The following is a 22,265-nucleotide window of genomic DNA, read 5'->3' as shown; positions in this document are numbered from 1 at the left end:
AAAGGTTTAACTGTCAGGGCAGCAAAAGCCTTGCTGAAATCAAGCCATATATCCACAAAACATGTTATTGTTATACCCATTATTCTACATTCATTGATAGGAGGATGTTACTTTGTCCAACCTCAGCTGGCTTCATGGTACCAGACATACTGTACTATTAGGCAAGGGAAATTATTGCTCCTAAAGCACTGAATTTAATTTTATCCTGTTCTTGAGCATCACAAACACAGGGAAGTGTAGGAGAAAACCCAGCCCTCCACAAAATCATGAGTAGAAAAAGGGGTGAGGATCAGCTCTCCACTGCTTGTCCCAATACTAAAGCAAGATCACTAAAGGAAATCTGGCAGCAGCCAGATTAAACACAAGAAGGAAGAGTTCAGATAAAAGCTAGAATCGTGACACATTTTGCCAGAAAATGGTAGGCTCCCAAAAGATTACAAAGGTTCAAAAGGAGCCCCAAGACATCGCTGGAAGAGAAGCATTCAGGAGTGCTACAGCCCTGCCACATTGGCAAGTTGGGTTTGTAGGACCGAACAAGTGGTGGCAGTGAACAGACTTCTGTGCCTGTTTCTGGGAGGTCATTTCAGTGCAGGTCCAGCTTGATCTAGTCTCTTGATCACTCCCAGTGGGGGCTGGAAGAATTGGGAGCTATCTTGGAGGACAGTTTTGACTGGAAGGACTCCAGCCAGGTGCTCTTGAACCACTCTGCTGAGCCAAAGCTCTGCATCAAAACAGACTCCTGCTCCAAATTAAAATGCTAATGTAGGCACACCCTACATACAAACATACAAACAACAGCAGCTTTGGAAATCCCCTGAGATGAAAATATCTGGAAACTGGAAAAGTGCTTAGGGCAAGTCTAATCCAAACTTAGCCTGCTCCCTGGGTGTCTGCTGATAGCTACTGCGGAGGCAGAGTACGGGTCCGGTTAATACATCAGCCTGGACCACTACGGCCATTTCTGTGTGTTGCATATGCCTTCACAAAATTATATTAATGTAGCAACAGTTATTCTTCTACATCCATTAACAAACAGATAGTTTTCAATCTTTGCTACAGTACCTCTCTGCACTCTGCCCCAGGCGAACACTAAACATCACTGCTTGTTTCTGCTTCACACACTCAGACTTCCTTCTTCCAAACTTTGACCAAGCGTAACAGACCCAATCGTCAGAAAAACATTTTGAATCCAGATTCTATAACTGTATGCCTCCTTTTCCAGGCCTGACCGGTACCCCCTGCTCCTGACCCCTGGTAGTATCCCCTGTGTATGGTAACACCAAGCCAGACAAAAACTACACATAACTGCAAGGAATAAAATATGTTTACATTCTGGTTTACCTAAAATACATGAACTATACTGTAGCAGACTTTCCTCTGTGCTTCAAGGCACTGTATTATTGCAACTTAACATAATATTTTGTAAGCGTATGCTTCCCTGTTATATCGTTGCAGGCAGTTTTGATGGTTTTGTCATACTGGACAATTTTTCATCATCTCATAAAAAGAATACTTTGATTACTCATGAATAAACAACACGGCTACACATATACCATTTGCAACACTATATTCTGTAATTCCTTTTGGTTTGTTATGGAATTCCCCCCTAAGTAATTGATGAATTTTCTTACTATTGATTTCAATGTACTATACAGCAGTAGTATGAAATGACAAATCTGGGGAAAACTAGCTACCCCAGAAATCCCCAGATCAAGTCTATTTCTAGGTAAATCCGACTGGCGAGTGTGTGGGTAGAGCTCTTGCTGTTGACAAAGGCATTGCAAATTTCAACAGACTTTTTCCCTACTACGCTGAAGGAGTATGCAAAAAAGAGTAAGCGCACATTAGCAAAGTAATCATATCTCATGTCACAATGTAAATCACATGGACGAGATGTGCCTAGGATAGCCAGTATAGTCAAATGTCTGTTCAAGTAGGTATGCAGAAATATTTTCCATTTAGATTGTGCCCAGAGTAATGATTTCCCCTCAAATCTTATACTTAATTTTGAATAAAGACCTTGGATCCTCAGGCCAGTGTTATTTCAACTCCTGTATACCAAAATAAAAATATAAAATACAGGTAGTTTGAATATGTCAGTCTCATGCTATGATTTTCTTAATTTTGCATAAATAAAGTTTACTTTTGCATAAATAAAGCTAAACACAAAATTCCATGAGCACTATGCAAACTTATTCCTTTACTGCTTACATAAAACTGGACCATGATTAAACCATGCAGCAGAATCACTTAGGTATTTGAAGATTTATTTTTTTATTTATGTCTCCATAAAAATAATATGACTACTACATTAGTCATAAGTAAGTAAAAGTACTAAATAAGTATTGCAAGAAGTACAACAATGCCTGCTGACAGGATCATAGAAGGATGTCTTTAGTGCTGTTTTGACAAAACATCAAAATCTTCACAGGAAAAACGAATCTAATATTTGTCTGTTGAGGACCATAAGCACATTATTATAAACAGAAACCCTCAACAGTCTGTTAAAAATATTGGCAAAATTACCTATTTATTTCAAGGCTTGGGTGACTTTTTGATTCAGGACTGTATACTCAATGACAAAATATCATATTAAGAGTACATCATATGTATAACAGTATACCTTAACTATGTATGACAACAACTATATTAACAAGCCCTGCAGTGGTTGAGACTTTTTTCTCCTACTTTCAATGTTACATCTAATTTATTGTTATGAAATACGATAAGGAGTAACTGTAAAAGTAGCTTTGCCTTTTGCAATACCACGTGATATAGTGTTCAAGGAAAAAGAAGTTTAGTCTTTAAGAGCAAAATGGTGACCCATGGCTGAGAACAATTTTTGTTGGCTAGCATAGCCCTTGTGGGGTTTTTAATCTGCATTGTGAAGTATATGAGTAATATAAAAAAATCTCTTCTAGTAATATTTTAAACATACTTATTGCAGAAACCAAGAAAACTGAAAGAGATCAAATCTCAAGAACAATGCAAGTCTCTCTTGTGAGAAACACTGTTTAATAAATTATAAATACAGCATCTTATGAAATAGAAGGATAAATTCAGCTCTGCTGACTGAATTTCTAAACAAAATTTGCACAAATCAAGATTTTTTCCAGCTGTGATGATGGAATTGACATACTGAAATAGAAAATTAATAAAGCTTTAGAAAAAGTAGTCCTCTTCTACATTAACTCTAAGAAATGCGTTATGAATGTTCCTCTAATTACTTTATAACATCAGGCCTGGGGCAAAACTCCTTCTGTCCAGGATAAATTTCAACACTGGCCAACAGAAGGTGATTAAATGAGAGAGCGTAACAAAGACACACACACACACCGTGCTAAGTCATCCACTGTCTCCAGTTATTTTTTATGTCAAGAATTTCTTGAACTGACAGTGGTGTCTGTGTAAATCCAATCTTTGAGTTTGTCTAAGCAGTGCTTTTACTGGCATAAACTTTTTGCATCCACAACATCCTGCAGCAAGGAGCTGCACAGCTTACCTAGAGGCAACATAAAGAAATACTTCCTTTTGTTCACTCTGAACCTGCTTCAGTGAATTGGTGTATTGGAAGGGAGAGTGAATTTTTGCTCACTAGTCTACTTTTCTATTTTTTTATAATTTTAATTATTATTTCTTCTCTTACATACTACAGCTTACAAAAATCAGCAACTTGCTGTTCATACATACTCATATATGGACTGAAAGCTCATCCCAGAAGGAACCTAATATTCTACTGTTATTCTGATGAAAAACATTGTGTTCTGTAAAGTAAATGTTAAAATCCTACAACTGGAAAAAAAACCCCAAACCCTTCAAAAATTCTTACTTTTGAACTGAAACAAAATTTCCAATGAAATCCAAAGCAAAGCACACATTTAAAAAATGGTCATACTGAGAATTTTTTTTTTTTTTTTTTTTTTGATAATTTTCTCATTATGTCACTAGGAAAAGTACAGTCTTCTGTTCATGAGCAAATAACACTAATTTGTATGTCTGTTTTATGGAACTGGGACTATCAACCTCTGCCAAATCAAAAGGTTTTGTTAGACTAAGATACAAGAAATTATTCAGATGCACAAAGGGAAGAGAAAGAAGAAACACTGAGCATGGAAAAACTTAGATTCTTCTGCAAGATTCCCTGGATGTACTTGCATATGTAACTAGGAACTGTGGGAAACCATGAGAGGATTATTGTATATTTAGACAAGAATTAAATGTATTTTAAGTGGAATTATTTGAGCTTTTTGAGTCTGCAAAACTCTACTAAAAATGTTACAAGAGCACATAATTACTTTCTTTTCACATGTTTCTTACCAGACTCTTCTGCTTCACTTACTGGCCCAAATTCATAGGAACCACCTGTATCTGTCAAATTATTCTGGTGCCTCTGTAAAGTCTGAAGGTTGTTCTATGTCCTGGCATAGTTCAGAACCACATGGATTACAAGAGGCTTTTAAATATAGAAGATATCCAGGAATATGAACATCCAAGTAAGAACAGCTGCAATTGTTGCAATTCAGCAGCTGAAGCCCATCCTACTAAAGGGGTACAGTAGCCTAATATGATGGCTCTGCACTGCTCCTGACCATCTCTCGTATGTAAAGTTCCTCTTGTGGTAGAGAATCAGCAGCCTAACTTGCCCAGATGTGGCAAAACACCCTACAGAAATTTGACTAATTGTAATTAAAATTTGGTTAGTTTGCTCCTTTGTTCCCATGTTTTTGACCCAACTATGAATTTCCCTCTCTCTAATATGCCTTTCACTTGTTTCCACTCCACCAGAATTCCCTTCCTCCATGCTGATCCCTCATTTCTTTGACCCCAACCTTGCTTTGTCTTCCAAACATGCTGCGTATGAGCTCAACCGAGGCTTTGCAATAACCCTCAGCAAGAAGTTAAAAAATTTACACTGTCCAAGGGGAAATGGCAAAAGGATTAAGACTGTAGTTGAACTGAACTCTAAATAGAGGTACTCAACTTTCTCCACTCAATACAGGAGGAGTTAAATGGGCTTAATCCTAACTTCAATGCATAAAGACAAATGCATAAAGATAAATGGAGAAATCTGGGTCTAGCCCTATACTTTCTGTCAACTGTGACCCTGTTGGTGAAGAGGAACAGAAAGATGTCTTCCATTCGCTTCTCCTAATAAAGAGTGGCCCACAGCAGGTACTTTCCCAAAAGTATCCCTGCCTGAGGTACAAGCCCAAGATAACCCTATAGCTGCACTGAGCACTTATTTCCAAACCATTTGAATGAACTTTTTCAGAATTGTTAAATCAGTAACATAAATATCTCAGGGAATGAGATAACTGTCCCAGCAATGCCAGAGGAGGTGTGCACATGCCCAAGGAATGGCTAAGGAAGCAGGGGTAGAACACCCATGGATGTACAGGTTTCAGTACATGAAAGCATAAACTAGAAGAGGGCTTTAGTGCAAGACCAAATTCTTAGGTGCTTAATGCTTTCAAATGTTTAGACAAAACTTTGTTAATAAGAGTGTGGAAGCTTTGAAGGAGAAAAGAAAGACTTCTTAAGGAACTGATAGAAAAGTTTTGTCCAGGCTTATAGAGCACAGAAAGCTAAATAGGAAGACGGCCTTTAAGACACTCATCTTGAGCTTGGGAAAAATACACCTTCTCTTTGTATGTGTGTTTACTGTTGCTTTTAGCAAGTATCAACTACTTTTAAAAAATATATGCAAAGATTTTGCAAAAGATCAAGACCCAGATGAAACATTGATTCAACTTTAGTATCTTGATAAAAGCTAAAACTTGATCACATTTGGGTTTGGGTGTAAGAGGAACATACTGCTTCCAACTTGAAAAAAGAAGCAAAGAAACCCACAAGAAAACAAACCAAAAAAGAATTAACAACAAAGTGAAAAGCAGAGTAATTATGCAGACTCCAATACACATCCATATATTCTAAAAGCTGCACACCAATATGCATTCATATATTTAGAAAGATTCCTTTCTCAAATACATTGCACACGCATGTAATCTCATGTATATAAACACACACTCCAACTGTATTTTTTTCCCTACTTACCTTCAGCAAATGTATCAAAAGAGACAACACTGCATACATTTTCTTCAGGTACAAACATGCAGAAAAACAAGAGTCCTAGCAAATTATATTAAAGCTCACACTGCACATGCAAGATTGGTCCCATCAAGTACAGTAAGAAAACTGAGAACAACCTTCCCCAACAAAACTCTGAAACAAAACCTCCTGATAACATTGCCAAATCATAGCTGTTTCTTACTGCATTACTGAGAAACACATCTGCAATGTTGGATTTTCTCTCTGACAGATTTCAAACTTCTGCCACCTACTAACTACTGACATGCTTGAACTGTTAAAAAATGGGGGTTTTTTAATAATGGCAAAAGTATTTTTCATCCCTCATTTCCAACAACAGCTGGAGCAGTTTCTCTTAAATGTTCAAAAAATATCTTAACTAGTAAAGGACTGCCAAATTCCAGCAAGAAAGGTAAAATGACTGGGAAAAAGGACAAGCCACTGAAAATCTTTCCTCAAAATGGAAACACTTGTGCCATTTCAACTCCCTATTACAAGCATTATTAGGTCCTCTGAAAGTGAAAAACACAAAAGCTCTCTTTCAAGTGGACAGTTGGGCTATGGTCTGAAGGCTGCCTGATTTCAGTCTTAGGAAAAATCAAAGGAGTTTATCTTACTAAAGACAGAGCTTAAAAGCATCAGGTTCTGGTTTAGTGTGAAAACTTTCCCATATCGTGCAATTTTTAACACAAGCATTTTACAAATAAATACAAACAATTTGTATTTCACACAAGCTTTAAAACTTGTTCCGATCCTGTTTTTCTGTATTCTATTTTCTGTTAGAATCTGTGCAAGATGTGCCACAGACTCAGGATTAAGAAATAATAATTAAAAAAAGAATCAATGACTACACAAAAAAAAAATCCAATTCAATTCCCTTTCAACTTACAAAAACGTGCCTCATAGGGACCATAAAATCCATGTAATTACCTGCTGCAGGATCTGTAACCGCTTGACTGGTGATGCCAGATGGTGGTTCTTGAAGCTGGTATGTTGCATTTGTGGAGGGTGTCGTTGGGCTGGTGTTGCTGTTTGTCATGTAATGTGAAGGATATGGTGAGCTATTATAATACTGTGCATACTGGCCCTGGCCAAAACTGGGATAAGAGGGATATTCCTGCAAGACAAGAAAAAAAGCAACTGAATAGTCCATCAAAGTTTTGCTACTTTTTAGTACAAATTCCAAAATATAACTACAAACACATGTCAGACTTTCAGCATGTATGCTTCCTGGACTGGATGCTCTAGGACCTAAAACTGTGAGGCATTAAAATGAAATCTAAATTACATGTAATCTTCTCATGCAAATAGTTTATTAGATATGCTGCGGAAGGTGCATGAGTAAGAATATCAACCCCAGACAATTAGTTCTTCTGCTGGAAGATGGCAAATGGAAGAAAAACATTTATAAACATTAGTTTAACTTTGAAGGATGGTTTTTTTTTTTCAAAAAGCTATTTAAGGGCTACATTTTTTCAGTGGATGAGAATTTTAAGTTTCCTCAACTCATATTTACAAATTTACCTGCTGTGAACTATTAAATCCAGTAGAATTTGTGAGTGAATTATTTCCTGCATATATTCCTGATGATGTTGTAAAACTGCTGCCTGAAATGAAATGAAAAATTATGTGAATTACTAAAACACAGTATCGGAACATAACTTCCATCATGTGATTATATCCTAAGGATATGGCATATTTGTAATATTTCCCATATGTTGACCGATTTGGTTGTCAACAGCTCTGTAACATGTTAATATATGGAAAGTGATAACTCATCGCTGCTATACCCTGTGCTTTATTATTGCAATAAAACGAGAAACTTGAAATTTAGACAGGAATTTGGAGCCATCTCAGATCTGATTGAGTATTAGGCTATCCCACCCCTCAAAATAATACCCAGCACTGTGGAAATAATGAGCGTTTCTTTACTTTTTGCTTCTGTTGAACAGTAACTGCGAGCCTTGTCTTGAGAAATGCCATCTCCCCTCACTGAAGCCCACTGGCTTCATTTCTCCTACCACCTTTGAGAATTGGGTCCTCTTCTCTCCCAGGGCCTGCTCCTCACAGGAGCAGCAAAAGCCACAGCTCCCTGCTCCGAACAGCTCAGCAAGACTGACAAGTCATTAGGATTCGCTAATCGATCATAGACAGCCTTGGGCTGCAAACTTTTTTCTTTCTTGATAGAGTGTACCGGGCATGACGCAAGGGAAAAAAGTACCTCTCTGAGAAGGGAGACCCCAAGGTTGAATTTAGCCCAGGGACTGAATTACCACCTTCACCTCCCTCCACCCCACCTCACAAGCCACCAAAAATAGACAGATGAGACTCTTGTTTAATACCTAACCTGAGAAGCTGTTCCACTAAAAGGGCACCAACCCTCTTTCAGCTGTTTTTCCCTTGCTGGTTATAACCCAGGAGTGACACAGCCACCAGCGGAGACATATGGATGCACAGGGTGAAGCTACATAAGCCAGTAGAAAGTCTGTAATGAGGCAAGCTATTGAACTTGTCCAGCAGGAGAGCACCAGCACACAGGCTGTTTACAGCCTCCTTCACCACTGAAACTCACCTCGGTGCAAAGAAATACTGAGATCTTGGGAGCAAAAGCTTGCAGGTGAGCAAAGGAGGCAAGAAGGGATGGAAATCAACAGGGAGCTAGGTGCACAGATGCACTGATCCTCTGATGTACCCAACACAACTCAATTAACAACCAAATCCTACGCAGCAGTTACTCATTGGGAAAAGTGACTTTTCTTGCAATTCCAAACAGTGAGGAATGCAGGCAGGGCTGCATGCTTAGTACAACCCCTCAAGGGCATTTGTGAGCTATTTACATTTTTAAACAAAAAAAACCCAAACCAATAGTTATCCTAGCTATAAGAAGTCAGAAGGAAAAAATATTTAAATGGTTTGATTGCAAAAGATACTAAAACCACATACAAGTTAAGCCTAAAAGTAGGAGATGTGAAGTCCAACAGCAGTGGGAGTAAAAGATGAAGCTTAAACTTAATGTGTGATAATGACTGTAAACATTTCCCTTGTATTTGCTATTAGTGCAAAAGCTCTGTGATTGTTAATAGATGCTACTAATCCTGTGAACTAAAATCAGATTACTTCAGCAGAAGAGTTGACATCCAAGTTTAGCAGATAGTACAGATAAACAGTACTAATGAGAAAAACATGTTGTTTTAAGTTTAATTTAAAATTGGAAAACAGATGTTATTTTTTATTATAACAAATCCCAGAGCCAAAATACAGCTGAAAAATATTTTAAATTGCAAAACTTTGAAATACTGTTTTATTTCTAAGAGTGCTTCGGCTGGAAGAATGTAAGTCACTGTATCTCCTTTTATTTCCCTAGTTATTTCTGAGTAATGCACTAATACATTCAAACACAGGTTTTATAGGTGCATGGTTTGAGCCAGTATAAAAAGATACAAAAGGCCTCTCGTAGGAAGAAAAAAAAAAACTAGCAAAAAGCCCCAACTTTTTTTGAGGAATACATTATCTTTCCACGGAAAGTTTGGCAAATAATTTGCAAGAGCAAATGAGAAAAGTAATTACATGCCAGCCAGCATCTCTCCCTCTCAGACAAAGACACACACATACTAACATGCAGATCTCTCTCTTTCATCTCATGGTCAGCACTGGCTCCTATGGAGGAGGGGTAGGGGTCTCCTAGACCGTAACAAACATGAAGCAGGTTTCTCAGAAACAGCTCTGCGGGCCACCCAGAACTACTGGCCTAAAGTCGTTTTAAAAATACTCCAATTTTGCCATTTGTTTTTTAAATACTCAGCTTCAGCACAGCATAGAGCTGCTGTCCTGCCTTAGCTGAGCAAACACAAAAATAAGAACCTCTACAAAACGCACAAGATTTACTGCTCCAAGTTGGCCAGCTACATAGCTTTAAAATGTGATAAAAGCTGTAAATTGCAGGTCAAAGGTCTATTTTGCAAAGAGTGCAGACGCACATTAAAGCTGGGAATCCCAGTTAGTGTCGGAAGATGGCCGGACCCTGCTGGGACCAGGGCGTGGGGCTTGCCCCCATGCTGCCGCAAGGCGCGGGATGCGGTCCTCCCCTGGGTATTTGCCACAAGAGTCCATTTGCTTTCCTAGCTCAGACTCCTTGCCATGGGCTATGTCTATCATCAGGGTACAATGTATGTGGCAGAAGTTTAGTGCAGCTCTCCTGGGAAAGCCTAAAACGGCCAGATGGGCTATTTAAGCTCAAGGTCTCTTCCGTTTGCTTACAGTGTTTAAAAATCCTTGGCAAACTCCCCCTTGTTGTCCTAGTAACTGCTTAGCCACCCAGCACAATATTTTTATACTGTATAATAATAACCGAATACCTTAACATTTACTTTTTTATGGTAGAATTCCCAAACCAATTGGTTAGTATATTCTCAAACATCATAGTCTTGGTAACTAAAACAATGCTGGTGCTCATCACAGGTCTAGTACCTTTCCAGCAGTGGGTGCAGGGTAAAAGCCACACTTCTATCACAATCAAAGGATACCCAAGAAGACAGTTGCAAATGGAGCTCTTCTTTTGGCATTTCCCCCAGCCCTTCTCCACTTCATTTATCCTCACTGAGCAATCCTTACAACTCTGCCAATATAGGAACAACGGCCCATTCCCACAGCCGTTAGTCATGTAAGTGGTCTTTCAACATCTATGAGGCAACTTATATGAAAAACAGCTTAAGGAACATATTAAAGTAAGGGTGGGGGGGAGTGGGAAGATGGGGTGGCAGAACCGCCTAGGTCCTCTTCCCACACTCTCCCCCCCACACCCCCTGTTACAGGGATGATAAATTTGTAACAAACAAAAATCCAATCACCAGAATAACCTTAGCAAGGAATCACAGGCAGCGATTTTCCTCATCATTTTCAGAAGTTGGCAGTCTCTCCCTCCACTATTGTTTCATGACTAATCACACTGTAATTTTAGCAGGGTCAGGAAAAGCACTGGGTTTAATTGGCTGCACACGCACCACAAGGCAGCGCCTTGACGTCGCAGGGAGACATTCACCCCAGGGAGAGGAACTAAAATAACTCCTAAGCTTTTGAGCACAAGGTAACCCCACTCAGGAGGCATGGGCATGGCAACTGCAAGGCCGCTAGGAAATCTCCTTTACTGCAGGCAGGAATGCCAGTAGGCCCCGTTACAGGCCCCGAGCGCACTGTCATGTAACGCTTGGTTGTGAAGGAGGTTGTGGGACCCATTATCCCCATTTAGCAGCTCAACAGCCACACGCAGGAGATGAAGAACGGCTATTGCAGGCTATGACAATGCTGAGGCTGCAGCCTGCCCATCTACTGCTAGAGGGGAAAGGGAGAATAAACTCATTTCCCTCTGGAGGTTTCTGCACAAACAACAGCGAACAGCAGCAGCACTACCCTCGTCTTCTGTCAAGAGAATCAATTTTGTCCTTAAATAATAGTTGAAACTATGAATAGGTTCTCCTTCCAAAACTGAATGAGGAAAGGGAAACAAATGTTCCTGTTTACTTTTAACATCTGTTCAATCCAAAGGAAAATTAAGTCAATTTAAAGTTGTTTCAAATTCAAAATTTAGCCCAATGAAAACATTAAAAAGATACATATTCTCATGTACAGTATAGATATATACTGTCAACATTCAACTGCAAGAAGTTCAGCAATACGATTTTCTACTTAGCTTCTAACAACTCCACCAAAATTTTCATTTGAAATATTCTCCTTATTTCCATATTTATGGTCTCTAAGGTTTCTGTAGGAGATCAGTCCTTCCCTCACCCACATGACATGCTGTTTATGAGCACAACAGATATGACATAGCCACCACAGAGACCCCCAGACTCTGTGGCTCTTCTGCCCAAGCACAGCTCTTCTGCTGTCTTTCACAGGTGGGGAGCTCTCAGCCTAAGCACAGCACAGCTGGAGCAGAACCCAGGCTCAGATCCCCTCCTCCCTCTACCCTATAGACAATACTGTCATGAAATCGATGCCTCTGACCCTTCTCTCACTAGAGCTTTGCAACTGGGTCATCTTTAACACATTTCTTTTGCAGAATATTTTTAGATCCTTGCCTTTGAGTGTGTGCAGCTGAAATGCTTTCCAAGATCTTACTGTTCCATTTCTTGACAACCACCACCCTTTCATGACCTTGACAATTCCAATCTTATACACATTTTGCATATTGCAGAAAACAAAGCAATACCCTTTATGACAGACCTCTATGTAGTCCATTGACTGAGCCCTAGCTTTGCTCTACTAATACCAGAATTCACTTAAATTTTCTAACAAGCACTCTCTCATGTTATCTCATGCTGCTTGCCCTTTCCTCCCTCCATCAAATGAGTTTCCCATAGACATCTGCAAAACTACTTCATTGTCCTCCCTAAAATCCCTTTTTATTGACATCCCGCTGCTCCATATCTTACAAAACCCCCATCTTTGGAGCTGCTAGATAACCAATACAGGGTGACAACTGTTTATTATGCCTAACCAGTGTCAGCTTTATTGTTACATTAGGCTTTCCTAGCCCATGTGTTTTATTTTAGCCTCCAACTTCTGTGGGAACTATATTTTCACTTGGCCGTATAAATTGGCACAACAGGATCCTGATACGTGGCTTTGGCATGAAGGCACTACTGCAATAGAAATTATAGGCAACACAGACATGATTTTTTCAATTAGTCTATTTCCTAGCGATCATGAATTATCAGTTCCTTAAAAGCTAGAATGTTGATTCAGGAGTTCCTCATAGCCGCTGCTGGTGGCAAGCATTCTGAGCTCTCTCCTACAGAGAGGTAGGGTTTTTTCAGGGGGATATGTGTGTTTGGTTTTTTTAGTGTGGCTATCTGCAGAAAGCAAAACCAATAACCTGGTTATGGTTATATTTACTCTGATGAGTAGATCACCACTACTCAGCATGTAGATGAAAGTTTGCATACTATCTTCCTCTCACTTGTCAGAACACACTACAAGTAAGCAATACTTCATATGTCAGATGTTGCTTTTGCCCTACGGAGCTACTCAACACATAGTTCAAAAGGAGATTAAAAAAAACCCCAAACAAACCCAAGCAAAAAACATCTCTCTTGTATCTGAGCAAACAACTGGATCAATATACCCTTAAAGCCATGTAATAAAAGCAAAACCTCATTCACTCGATCTCTGAAAGCACTTCTGCCTCAAGACATATTATGGAGCATTTACATGATGGTGCACAGTTTAAATGGAACATGATAATAACAAAGAGAAGTGCTAAACTTTTAAAAAATGTGGTCTGATTCTGTGAGTGATCATGTATTTCAACAATCCTAAAATCTGAAACACACCTGATTTCAACTGTCAAATTCAGGAGTGAAAAGTCCTGCAACAGACATTCAAAATTAGCTATTTGTTGTACACAAAGATTTTTTTAAAATATCCCTTAAAGTGGTGGAAATCCAGAACCAGGCACACCCAGCGACTTCCCAATACAGAAGGAGAAAGAGGAATTGGGAGAACAAGATGGAAAGATATTAAGTAAACTAAACAGGCAAGTAAGGCTACAAAATATAATTGATAATAATAGCCCGCACATACAAAGACTTACAGCTTTTAAATAGACTTCAAAGAAACAGACTTCAATCATTACTTAGCTACCTCCACAGCTGCAGTAGGTATTTTTATCTTCTTCTCCCTCCCTAAACACACTCAGGTGTCAAATTATATTTGGCACTTCCTAAATTCATAATCCTGACACGTTTTCCAGGACTCTCTTTGTTATGTTCACTATTTGTTGAACTATTACTATTCGGAGATACATTTTTACTGTAATAACACTACAAGACTTCACTGTTTAAAAATTAATGAAGTGAGGGATCTTCGCAACTACTGAGAGCTGGCCCGTCACTGCTCTCAGCAAAGGCAATCATCATTGCAACTCCAACTGCAATAACATCAGAAGCAAGTGCTCAAGCAAACATTCATTTTTATCCCAGGAATGTAAAGAAATAAGGGGAAAAAACCCCATCGTATTAACTACATATAATTAATGGTAAAATCTTTTTATACAGACCTTGCATCTGGTAGCTATAGGGAGCCTGTCCAGGTTGAGGTGTGCTAAAGCTGGCACCGTAGCTTAGAAATCCTGTCTGTCCAGGTGACTGTGACTGTGCCAATCCACCTTCTGTCTTGATGCCTGCCCACAATGCACCTAAATCAGTTAGTGACAGCAAATCTATTTGTTCATATTCAAAAAGGGATGGAAAATAAAATCACTTAATTAACAGCATTTTTAACATATAACTGTTATTGCATGCATGAGAGAACAAATATCGAGACCATACACAAATGAACAGGGTAAGGGCAGTCTAAAAGCACACATAGAACCAAAGTTGACCAGGGAGAGGTTAAATTCAAAACTGTGTTTCCAATAACTGCAAAAGAAATTTATACATGAGCAGGAAGTTGCATTATTCCTTTTTTCCTTTCCTGCCAGAGGCTAACTTTTCCATATACTCATGACATTTCACAGAGGTAGATCAGCAACTTTATAAGATTTTAATGAAGCATAGCATAGCCAAGCTCTCCTGCCATCTACCCATTACTGACATAACTGAGATTTGCATTGTATAATATTCCTACATGAAAATTACGTGGCTGTGAGTGCAAAGGCTTTCTAAGGAATTGGAAGTCGATAAAGAGAACAAGCAGCATTAAGTGTAATGATGATTTTCAAAGCTAATTAAATACCATAGGAGGCATTCAGTCTTTTAACAAATAAACACCTAGTAGACAGGAACTATTCCTGAAGCGATCTCCCAAACTGGGAAAAACATAGCAGGAGTCATTAATCTGCACTGACAGGGAAATCCATTACACATCACATTACCCTCTCATTTCCAAATTTAGTAATAAAAGAATCCAAAGTCCGATTAAATGAATGACTTGCCTCCCAACTTCAGTGATTCTTCCCCCAATTTGTAAGGTAACAAGCAAGTAAATATCAGCAAGTGAAACACTGAGGAAATGCACACAATTCAGCCTCTGTGCCTTAGTTTTAATTATAAGGTTGTCCCAACATGAACTACCATTTAAAAATAATTATAGCCAAAGCAATGGAAAAGTAATACAATACTCTTAGGTTTCACTGTGGCATTCAGTGATACCTCATTGTTCAGAAACCACCGTTATTTGAACTGAATTAACTAAGTGTGAATTAGTAACATTCCTTTGAAAATTACTGTTAATCTAAGTCCATTTCCCAGTTGGATTTTTTTTTTTTTTAAACACAATATTCAATGTTTGAAGGTAGGAGAGGTCTGAGAAGTTACTGTGTTTGCAGAACTTCAGTATCTCCCTATATACAGTTGGCAGCATGTTTTCTTCTGCCATTTAAATCATTATTTTTCAACTGCTGTCATTAATTAGCCTTAATTCCTTCTGCCAGACCTGCTAACTGCCAGAGTAACCCTGTTTGCTTGTTTTTCCCTGATGCTTACTTGCTTCTTCTGTTTCATGTTACAATTACACAATCCCAATGACAGACCTGACACCTCATTTCCAAGGGGAAACTCCTGCTATGGATGTTTTGGTATCAATGATCTCTATTTGTTCTCTGTTTAAGGACTTCTGAATTGCTGATTAAATATTGCTTAGAGAAAGTTTAACTAAATCAAGCATTAAATTTCTAGTCCAGCTTTAACGGCCTGATTCAACTCTCCATCTCAGACAAAACGGGAGGAGACAACCAATGGCAGCAGCAGGAGGATGCCACTTGAGTGAAGACAACTTGGCACCAACATGCCCTTTTGCAAACCTCCATGCTATGAAGAACCTTTCATCTCCTGGGACTTACTCTTCCCACCCGCTCTCATCCAGAGGGCCTTCACTCATCATACCCTGATGCTCCCTTGTCTTTCTCCCAAGTCTAATCTATGCAAGGATGCAGAAAGAGACAGTGAGAAAACATAAGGGGACTGCCAAAATCTGGAAAGAAAGAAAGTTGGTAAGCGAAGCTTTTGCTAGATGCTGGTACCGGAGCAGGCAGGAAGAAGGAGCTTCAGGAAATTCTCCAGCCTCCTCAGGGGCTTTGCAGATGAACCAGAGCCAGGAGCCCCTGCGAGGCAGCTGTCAGTGGCATTCCCCTCCACCCCCCTTCCTGCCTGCATGGCTGCACCACAGTGGAGCTGGGGGAGTGGAAAAATGAAAAGGCTAGAGGTGCATTTGAGACAGCATCTTTCCAAACTCTGCCCTAGAGAGAAGATGTGAGGAAGGTTGATACGGGAATTCATGAATGCTTTCTCTTCCAGTGAGCTCCAGAGTAAAGAAACAAAAAGAAAGAAGTCCCTCACTCCAACTCAGTTTTTCCTTTCACATATGTCATAAGCTTCTTCTCTTTACATCTGCTGGAAGCTTTCTGCCTGGATGAGAGAAAGGAGAGGCAGATGGTACATGGGGTCTAAGATTCAGAAGAGAGAGGAGAATTTTGGCTCTAAACAGGCTCCAGTTCTTGCCTTTGGCAAATGAGCATCCCAGTGTTTCCCATGTAATTTATTTTGGGAGCATGGATTATATGCTGTCCCTTAAATATACAAAAATATATATGGTGTTAGGTCCCAAAACTTTTTAAGAGCTATTTACTTTTAAATATTATTCCTATAAAGTACATCAGCAAGAAGCACCTTAGCCCCAGTCACAAGGCACTGTCTGAAGAGAACAAAATGCGTTAAAACCCACTTGGCTTAGGAGTGGGGGGTTCCAGTGGTCAAAAGCAGCTCTGCAATGTAAAACGTTAGGCAAAAATTATCCGAGGTCCTAAGCACAGGGGACAGACTGGGCAAGAAAACAAAGCAAAACAAAAGAGCAGGCAAGCATGTTAACCCCCAGTGAGCAGTTGCCAAGTAAAGCAACTCTCAATTACAGCTCCGACGACAGCGAGACAGCTAAACTCAAGTATTGAAATCTTGAAATCAAGGCCTTGCTGAAGTCAGTGGGAATTTTATAGTTGACTTCAGTGAGGTCAGGATTTCATCCAGAGGAACCAAGCAAAAAACAAAAAAGTCACTGTTTGGGCTGCCCGAGCCACCACAGCCAGCCAAGTGGTGTCCACAGGAGAAACATGAGGTGTCCACAGGAGAACATGAGGTGTCCACAGGAGAAACAGGTCAAGAAAAGTGGGAGGGGAAAGGACTTGTCTGTTACCACTTCACCTGATCCAGCGGGAAATAGCACAGAAGCTCTCGTTGGCAGCATGAGCTTGGTAGGGAGGAGGGGGGCAAGAATCTCCATCTTTGTAGGCTTGAAAATGTAGTTTAAATATCCTTAAAGTATTTTCTAAGTCTAAAATATGTGGATTTGAAGTGAAACTGAAACATGCAATTCATGTTTATAACCATATTTTTGGCAGCAAGTAATCAAGGTTGTAGCCACAGAAAGAATACTTCCTTGGATTGTAATTATTGATGATATACTAATGAAACACTTTTTTTCAAGTAAGGGGAAATAATAATCTATTTCTTGTACCTACTGTTCACAATAATCTGCTGTAGGATACACTTGAGACCCATTGGTTTCAACTGCAGCTTTCATGATGAAAGATTCACCAGGTTTGCACTTGGAAAGATTTTCAGGGGTACAGCTTGTACTCTAAGTTCTGTTCTTTTGGTATAAAACTTACATTACCTGAATGTAGCTTTACAAAATATACTGCTAAAAGCATGTGGATTGTATATTTTTAATATATTCCACCAGAGGAATATAAGACCTATTTTCTAATAATGCATCCTTGCTGCCGAACTGCTCTGTGGTCTGCCAGCAGACAGTCTGGCAGCAACATGGTCTCACCCACAGCCGCTTGTTTTTAAATCACATTTTTTTGGAAATATTTGCTACTTAGTGCTATCTCCTTCATCAGGCAGACAGAGATTTAGTGGCGATTTACCTCAATTTTCACCTCCAGGGAGTTTCAAAACACTGAAAATCAGATTTATTTTATCTTTTGAGGGGGTCTTTTTGAATCAGTTTTTCACCTGCTGAAAATCAGCACAGCTTCACTGGTTCATTTAGGTTCCAGTAATCTGGATCAGCTGAAATTCAGAGCTTTATGTATCGATGTACCCTAGTGCATTGCTGGAGAGCAGAGCTCCTCAGCAAGTCACTAGGAGCTGTGCCTGTGTAAAGGAAGTTCCTAGACCTCTTTTCCCATTTCAGTTTCTTAACATCATCAATAAAATCCTAATGAATCTCTCTTCTTGATCCCAAAACAGTCATCCTCTTGAGTAGCTTCTTAGCTGTTTAATACATAAATTAAGCATCACTCACTCCAATGGGGAAATTACCAGTCTTCCACAAGAAACACTCGAGAGCAGAGCTTTCCCACTAAGCACTAACGCAAGGATCACACAATCTTGATCTAAAAAACATTTACCTCCGGAATAAAATAACACGGATGAGATTTCTTACCATATGAAGGGATTCCATAGGGTTGGCCAGGCTGGGGGTAACTGGCATAAGCTGTAGCTTGTTGCATTCCCGTTGTAAACTGTGTCTGCCCATACGCAGCCATCGTTTGTGAAGAAGGGGTAGGAAGAATATGGGGGTATGGTCTGCTATTGATTACAAATGACAGAAAATAGGACAGACACTGCATTAGAGAGACATTTGTGTACTTATTTTTAGCCTTATTATAATCCTGCTACTTCATTAACACATAATTATAGCCTGTGCTAAACAACAGAACCTCTCAGACAAAGACAAAACAACAATAAGAAATCAATAATAAAAGAATAAGTAAAATAAGAACTTTCCAAATATTTTTCAAACACATTCTTAGCGTTTAAAAAAAAAGTATTTTTTTTTTCCCTAGAAGCTGCTGCGGTTTAAATTATGACTTAACAGATGGACCCAATTATTGTTTTAAATGAGGTTAAAATCTGCCTATTTCAGTTATTATTATTACTACTGTTATTATTTTTAAAAGATATCATACTTGGAAGGGTAAATCTGTGGTGGGGAGAACTGGTGTGTTTGTCTTGGGCTGAAACCACTGCTTCCAATTGCTGCACCAAGGAGAAAAGAAAGCACACAGAAGTGTAAATACACACACCAAAGATAAATATTATTTTTCCTAATAGAATTTCAGAGTATTAACAAGATTTTAATTAAATTCAAATATCATTGATACCTTAGATAGAAAATAATATTTTATCAGGAACTATGCAAGAATGCTTAACATTAAAATCTTGATTACAAATCTCAGATACTAAATTGCCCCTTTGTACAGCTCCTGAGCATAGTTTATTCTTTGCTCACACACAGACAACATTTTCAACGCAAACAGTCTATTTCCGAATGGAAACATTTCTGTTCATATTTTCAAAGGATTGTTGATATCTCAAGTGTAACATTTTATTAACTTTTCGAATTTTTAAGACCTACATTTTATGAAAGAGCTTTATGCATGCCTCGATTGAAAACATATGGCCAGCTTCAGAGCACATGCCTTTTTTTTTTCTAATAATCCATAATACAGATGATGTATTACCATATTGCACTTCCTTCTCTTTTGCCCCATCTTATCTGCTTTCTAAAATGCTTTCAGACCATCAAAACAGTCAGTATTGCATAAAGACGTCCAATGTGCAAATGTTCTTAGCAAAACAACGAAGCCTAGGAGGCAAATAACGAGCTTCTCCCCCCGCGGCCCAGCCACTGCTGACACAAAGCCTTAAGCCAACCCATCCCAATTTCTTTCAGTATTTTTGGGTGCTGCTGAGAGCGTGGTAGATGTGCTGGCATGCTCTGCTCTCGGGGTTATGTTCGGGAGCTCTTCCCTCTCTGGTTACCATTTGGGTGCCACTTCTTCTCTAGGTCCCAAGGTGGGTTTTGAAGCCTTTGCCAGGAAAGGGTCAGCGGCAGGTTATGAGACTACTGTAAAATCAGACAGCCAGAGAAACAACAGGCCCTATTGCTAAGTACTTGGAAATAAACAAGGCACGGATAATTACCCTTTGCCAGCTACCTCTTTCCTGGCCAACTACAGGGAAAATCCATCATCTTTACACTCCAGGAGCGCTTGTGAAGCATGGAGGGGAGAAGGGAATCTCTTTCCATGCCTTCCACGCCTGATGATAAATTTTTCTTTCCTGTGGCCTGTGAGGCTGCAGATATATCAAATACTACAGTCCAACTTTTAGTCAGATCACCACAGATATATGGATCTGCTATTAAACACACTACCTTTTCTTCTTTCAGAGATTTAAAATATTCTAGAAACTTTTCGGCTTTCAAGTTTGATACTTTCATACGCAACAGAATGTGCAGAAAATGTGAGAAGACCAGAAAAGGGTCACCTACTGGGAGCCTGACTGGTTGTGAGATGTCAAATTTTGCTACTCTGAAAATATAATCCCACGACATGGCATTAGATCCTTTTTTATTTGATTTGCGCCATAAAAACGATGTGCTAGAAACACCACAGTTAATCCATAGGTATGCAAAACTGTGCAGACATCCTAGGATTTTCTCACAGTAATTGTCTCCTGTATGTTAGAAGCTAAAATGTGTTTGGCTTTCAGGAAGAAAAAAAGCCTGACAAAAGAATGAATACCTTGATAATAATAAATTATAATAAATGAGGAAGACCTACCCCTCAATTGCAACACTAATCACAGAGGCAGGTATGTTTACTTGCAGAAAACAAGAGAGTAATTACTCTGGGCCAGAATACTCCCTAATGAGACTCCAACTGAAGACACCAATGGACATTAATAAGCTTGATGCTGTAACGCTCCTTACTTGGGGAAAACTCCTATTGACTTATACTGTCTAAGATGAACAGAAAGAGGCATAAACTGCAAAGTGCACAAGGCTTTTTAACAGCTGTGCACAGGTTTAAACCACATGGGATAAGAAAATAGTAAATGACAAAAATGCTGAGCTTAAAACCTTTGTTTTTTCCTTACCTGATCCTGAGAAATTGTCTAAAGACCCGTCTGTGGTAGTAGTAGTAGCAATCTCACTGCTGTTCATTGGTTCTGTTTTAACTATAGAAATATAAACAAAATATATTCTATATGCACCTAATATTCTGGCACACGCATGCACACACACTCACTACAGCCACAAATTCAATAAAACAAAAATCTGCCAAAAACGTTTTAAATCATGGCTATCAACATTTTGCATTTATGTATTTTTGTATACAAACAATGCAAAGTACTGGCAGCTATGATTTACACATACATGTGAAATGATCAAGAGGGTTATTTCTGTCGCCAGGGAATAAGAGCCACTGTAACAAACCAGAAGTCCCCATGCAACTTGCTGCACCTGTCCTGATTCCTCTTAATCCTGCAGACCCAACAATAAGGGTCCGCATTTAGATTAGGTCACGCAGACATTTAAAGGCTTGAAAGACAGCAATTTGAGTAAGACAAAAAAGGAAATAATTTTCAAATGGGTTTGTCTGAGCGCTGTTCTTTCTTTTTTTTTCCATACAAATAATTTTTCAGAGGAAAAATGAGAATTTGTGATGAAGTAAAACACTTTCTTTGTGGTGAATTTCTCCTCTCGAAATGAAAACCAGTTTTATACTCAGCAATCCTGAATAAGCAAAGGGGACAGTCCCAACCAGATAAATCAGAGAATGTTTTTTACATTTTATTTCCTCTGCAACCCAACACGGCTGTCAGAGAGTAAAAAAGAATGCAAGTAAGAGAGATACTCTCCTGGCTCATACTGCTTCATAATTTATTATTAATTAACGACTTTTAATAAAGCCTAAAGTAAATAAACAGATTTCCCTTTCTTACTCCAGCGCAATGTCAGTAACAACAGCATTCCAATCTATGGGGCGAGGATGGGGCTGACCTGGCACGGATGCAAACAGGCACAATACCTACTCCTAGGGAGTTATCAGATCAGCACAGCAATCTCTCAAATCCATTTTTACACCCCTACTTTTGGAGTCACAGCACACCAAAAGCAATGGAGGACGATGGTTCAGAAAACATCGGAGCTGATCTTACTATCAACATCCCACCACTTTCGCTTCTGTTCGCACACACAGCTGCCACTGCCCAGGCACCAGCACTGGTGCGTACCTGACCTTTCAGCAAGGAAATTCAGCAACAGTAAAGAACATGAGTCCAAGAAAACTAAGGTAAACCCTACCCCATCTGACATATAAAGCCTTA

General features: G+C 39.2%; 1 protein-coding gene across 1 annotated transcript in view; it reads right to left on the bottom strand.

The window, feature by feature from the left end:
• The window catches only part of EYA1 (EYA transcriptional coactivator and phosphatase 1), a 151,216-nt gene that overhangs the window by 49,496 nt on the left and 79,455 nt on the right, over positions 1–22,265 (bottom strand). Inside the window, exons 5-10 of the mRNA XM_030507115.1 lie at positions 21,033–21,113; positions 19,058–19,127; positions 18,532–18,677; positions 14,144–14,281; positions 7,612–7,694; positions 7,018–7,204 (exon numbers count right to left, since the gene is read on the bottom strand). Coding sequence (XP_030362975.1) covers positions 7,018–7,204; positions 7,612–7,694; positions 14,144–14,281; positions 18,532–18,677; positions 19,058–19,127; positions 21,033–21,113 — 705 coding nt within the window. The remainder of the gene's footprint in view (positions 1–7,017; positions 7,205–7,611; positions 7,695–14,143; positions 14,282–18,531; positions 18,678–19,057; positions 19,128–21,032; positions 21,114–22,265) is intronic.

The sequence above is a fragment of the Strigops habroptila genome, chromosome 1 (genome assembly GCF_004027225.2).
Source record: "Strigops habroptila isolate Jane chromosome 1, bStrHab1.2.pri, whole genome shotgun sequence".
Taxonomy (NCBI): domain Eukaryota; kingdom Metazoa; phylum Chordata; class Aves; order Psittaciformes; family Psittacidae; genus Strigops; species Strigops habroptila.
Note: the sequence above shows the minus strand (reverse complement) of the source record. Positions and strands in the feature narration are given on the sequence as shown.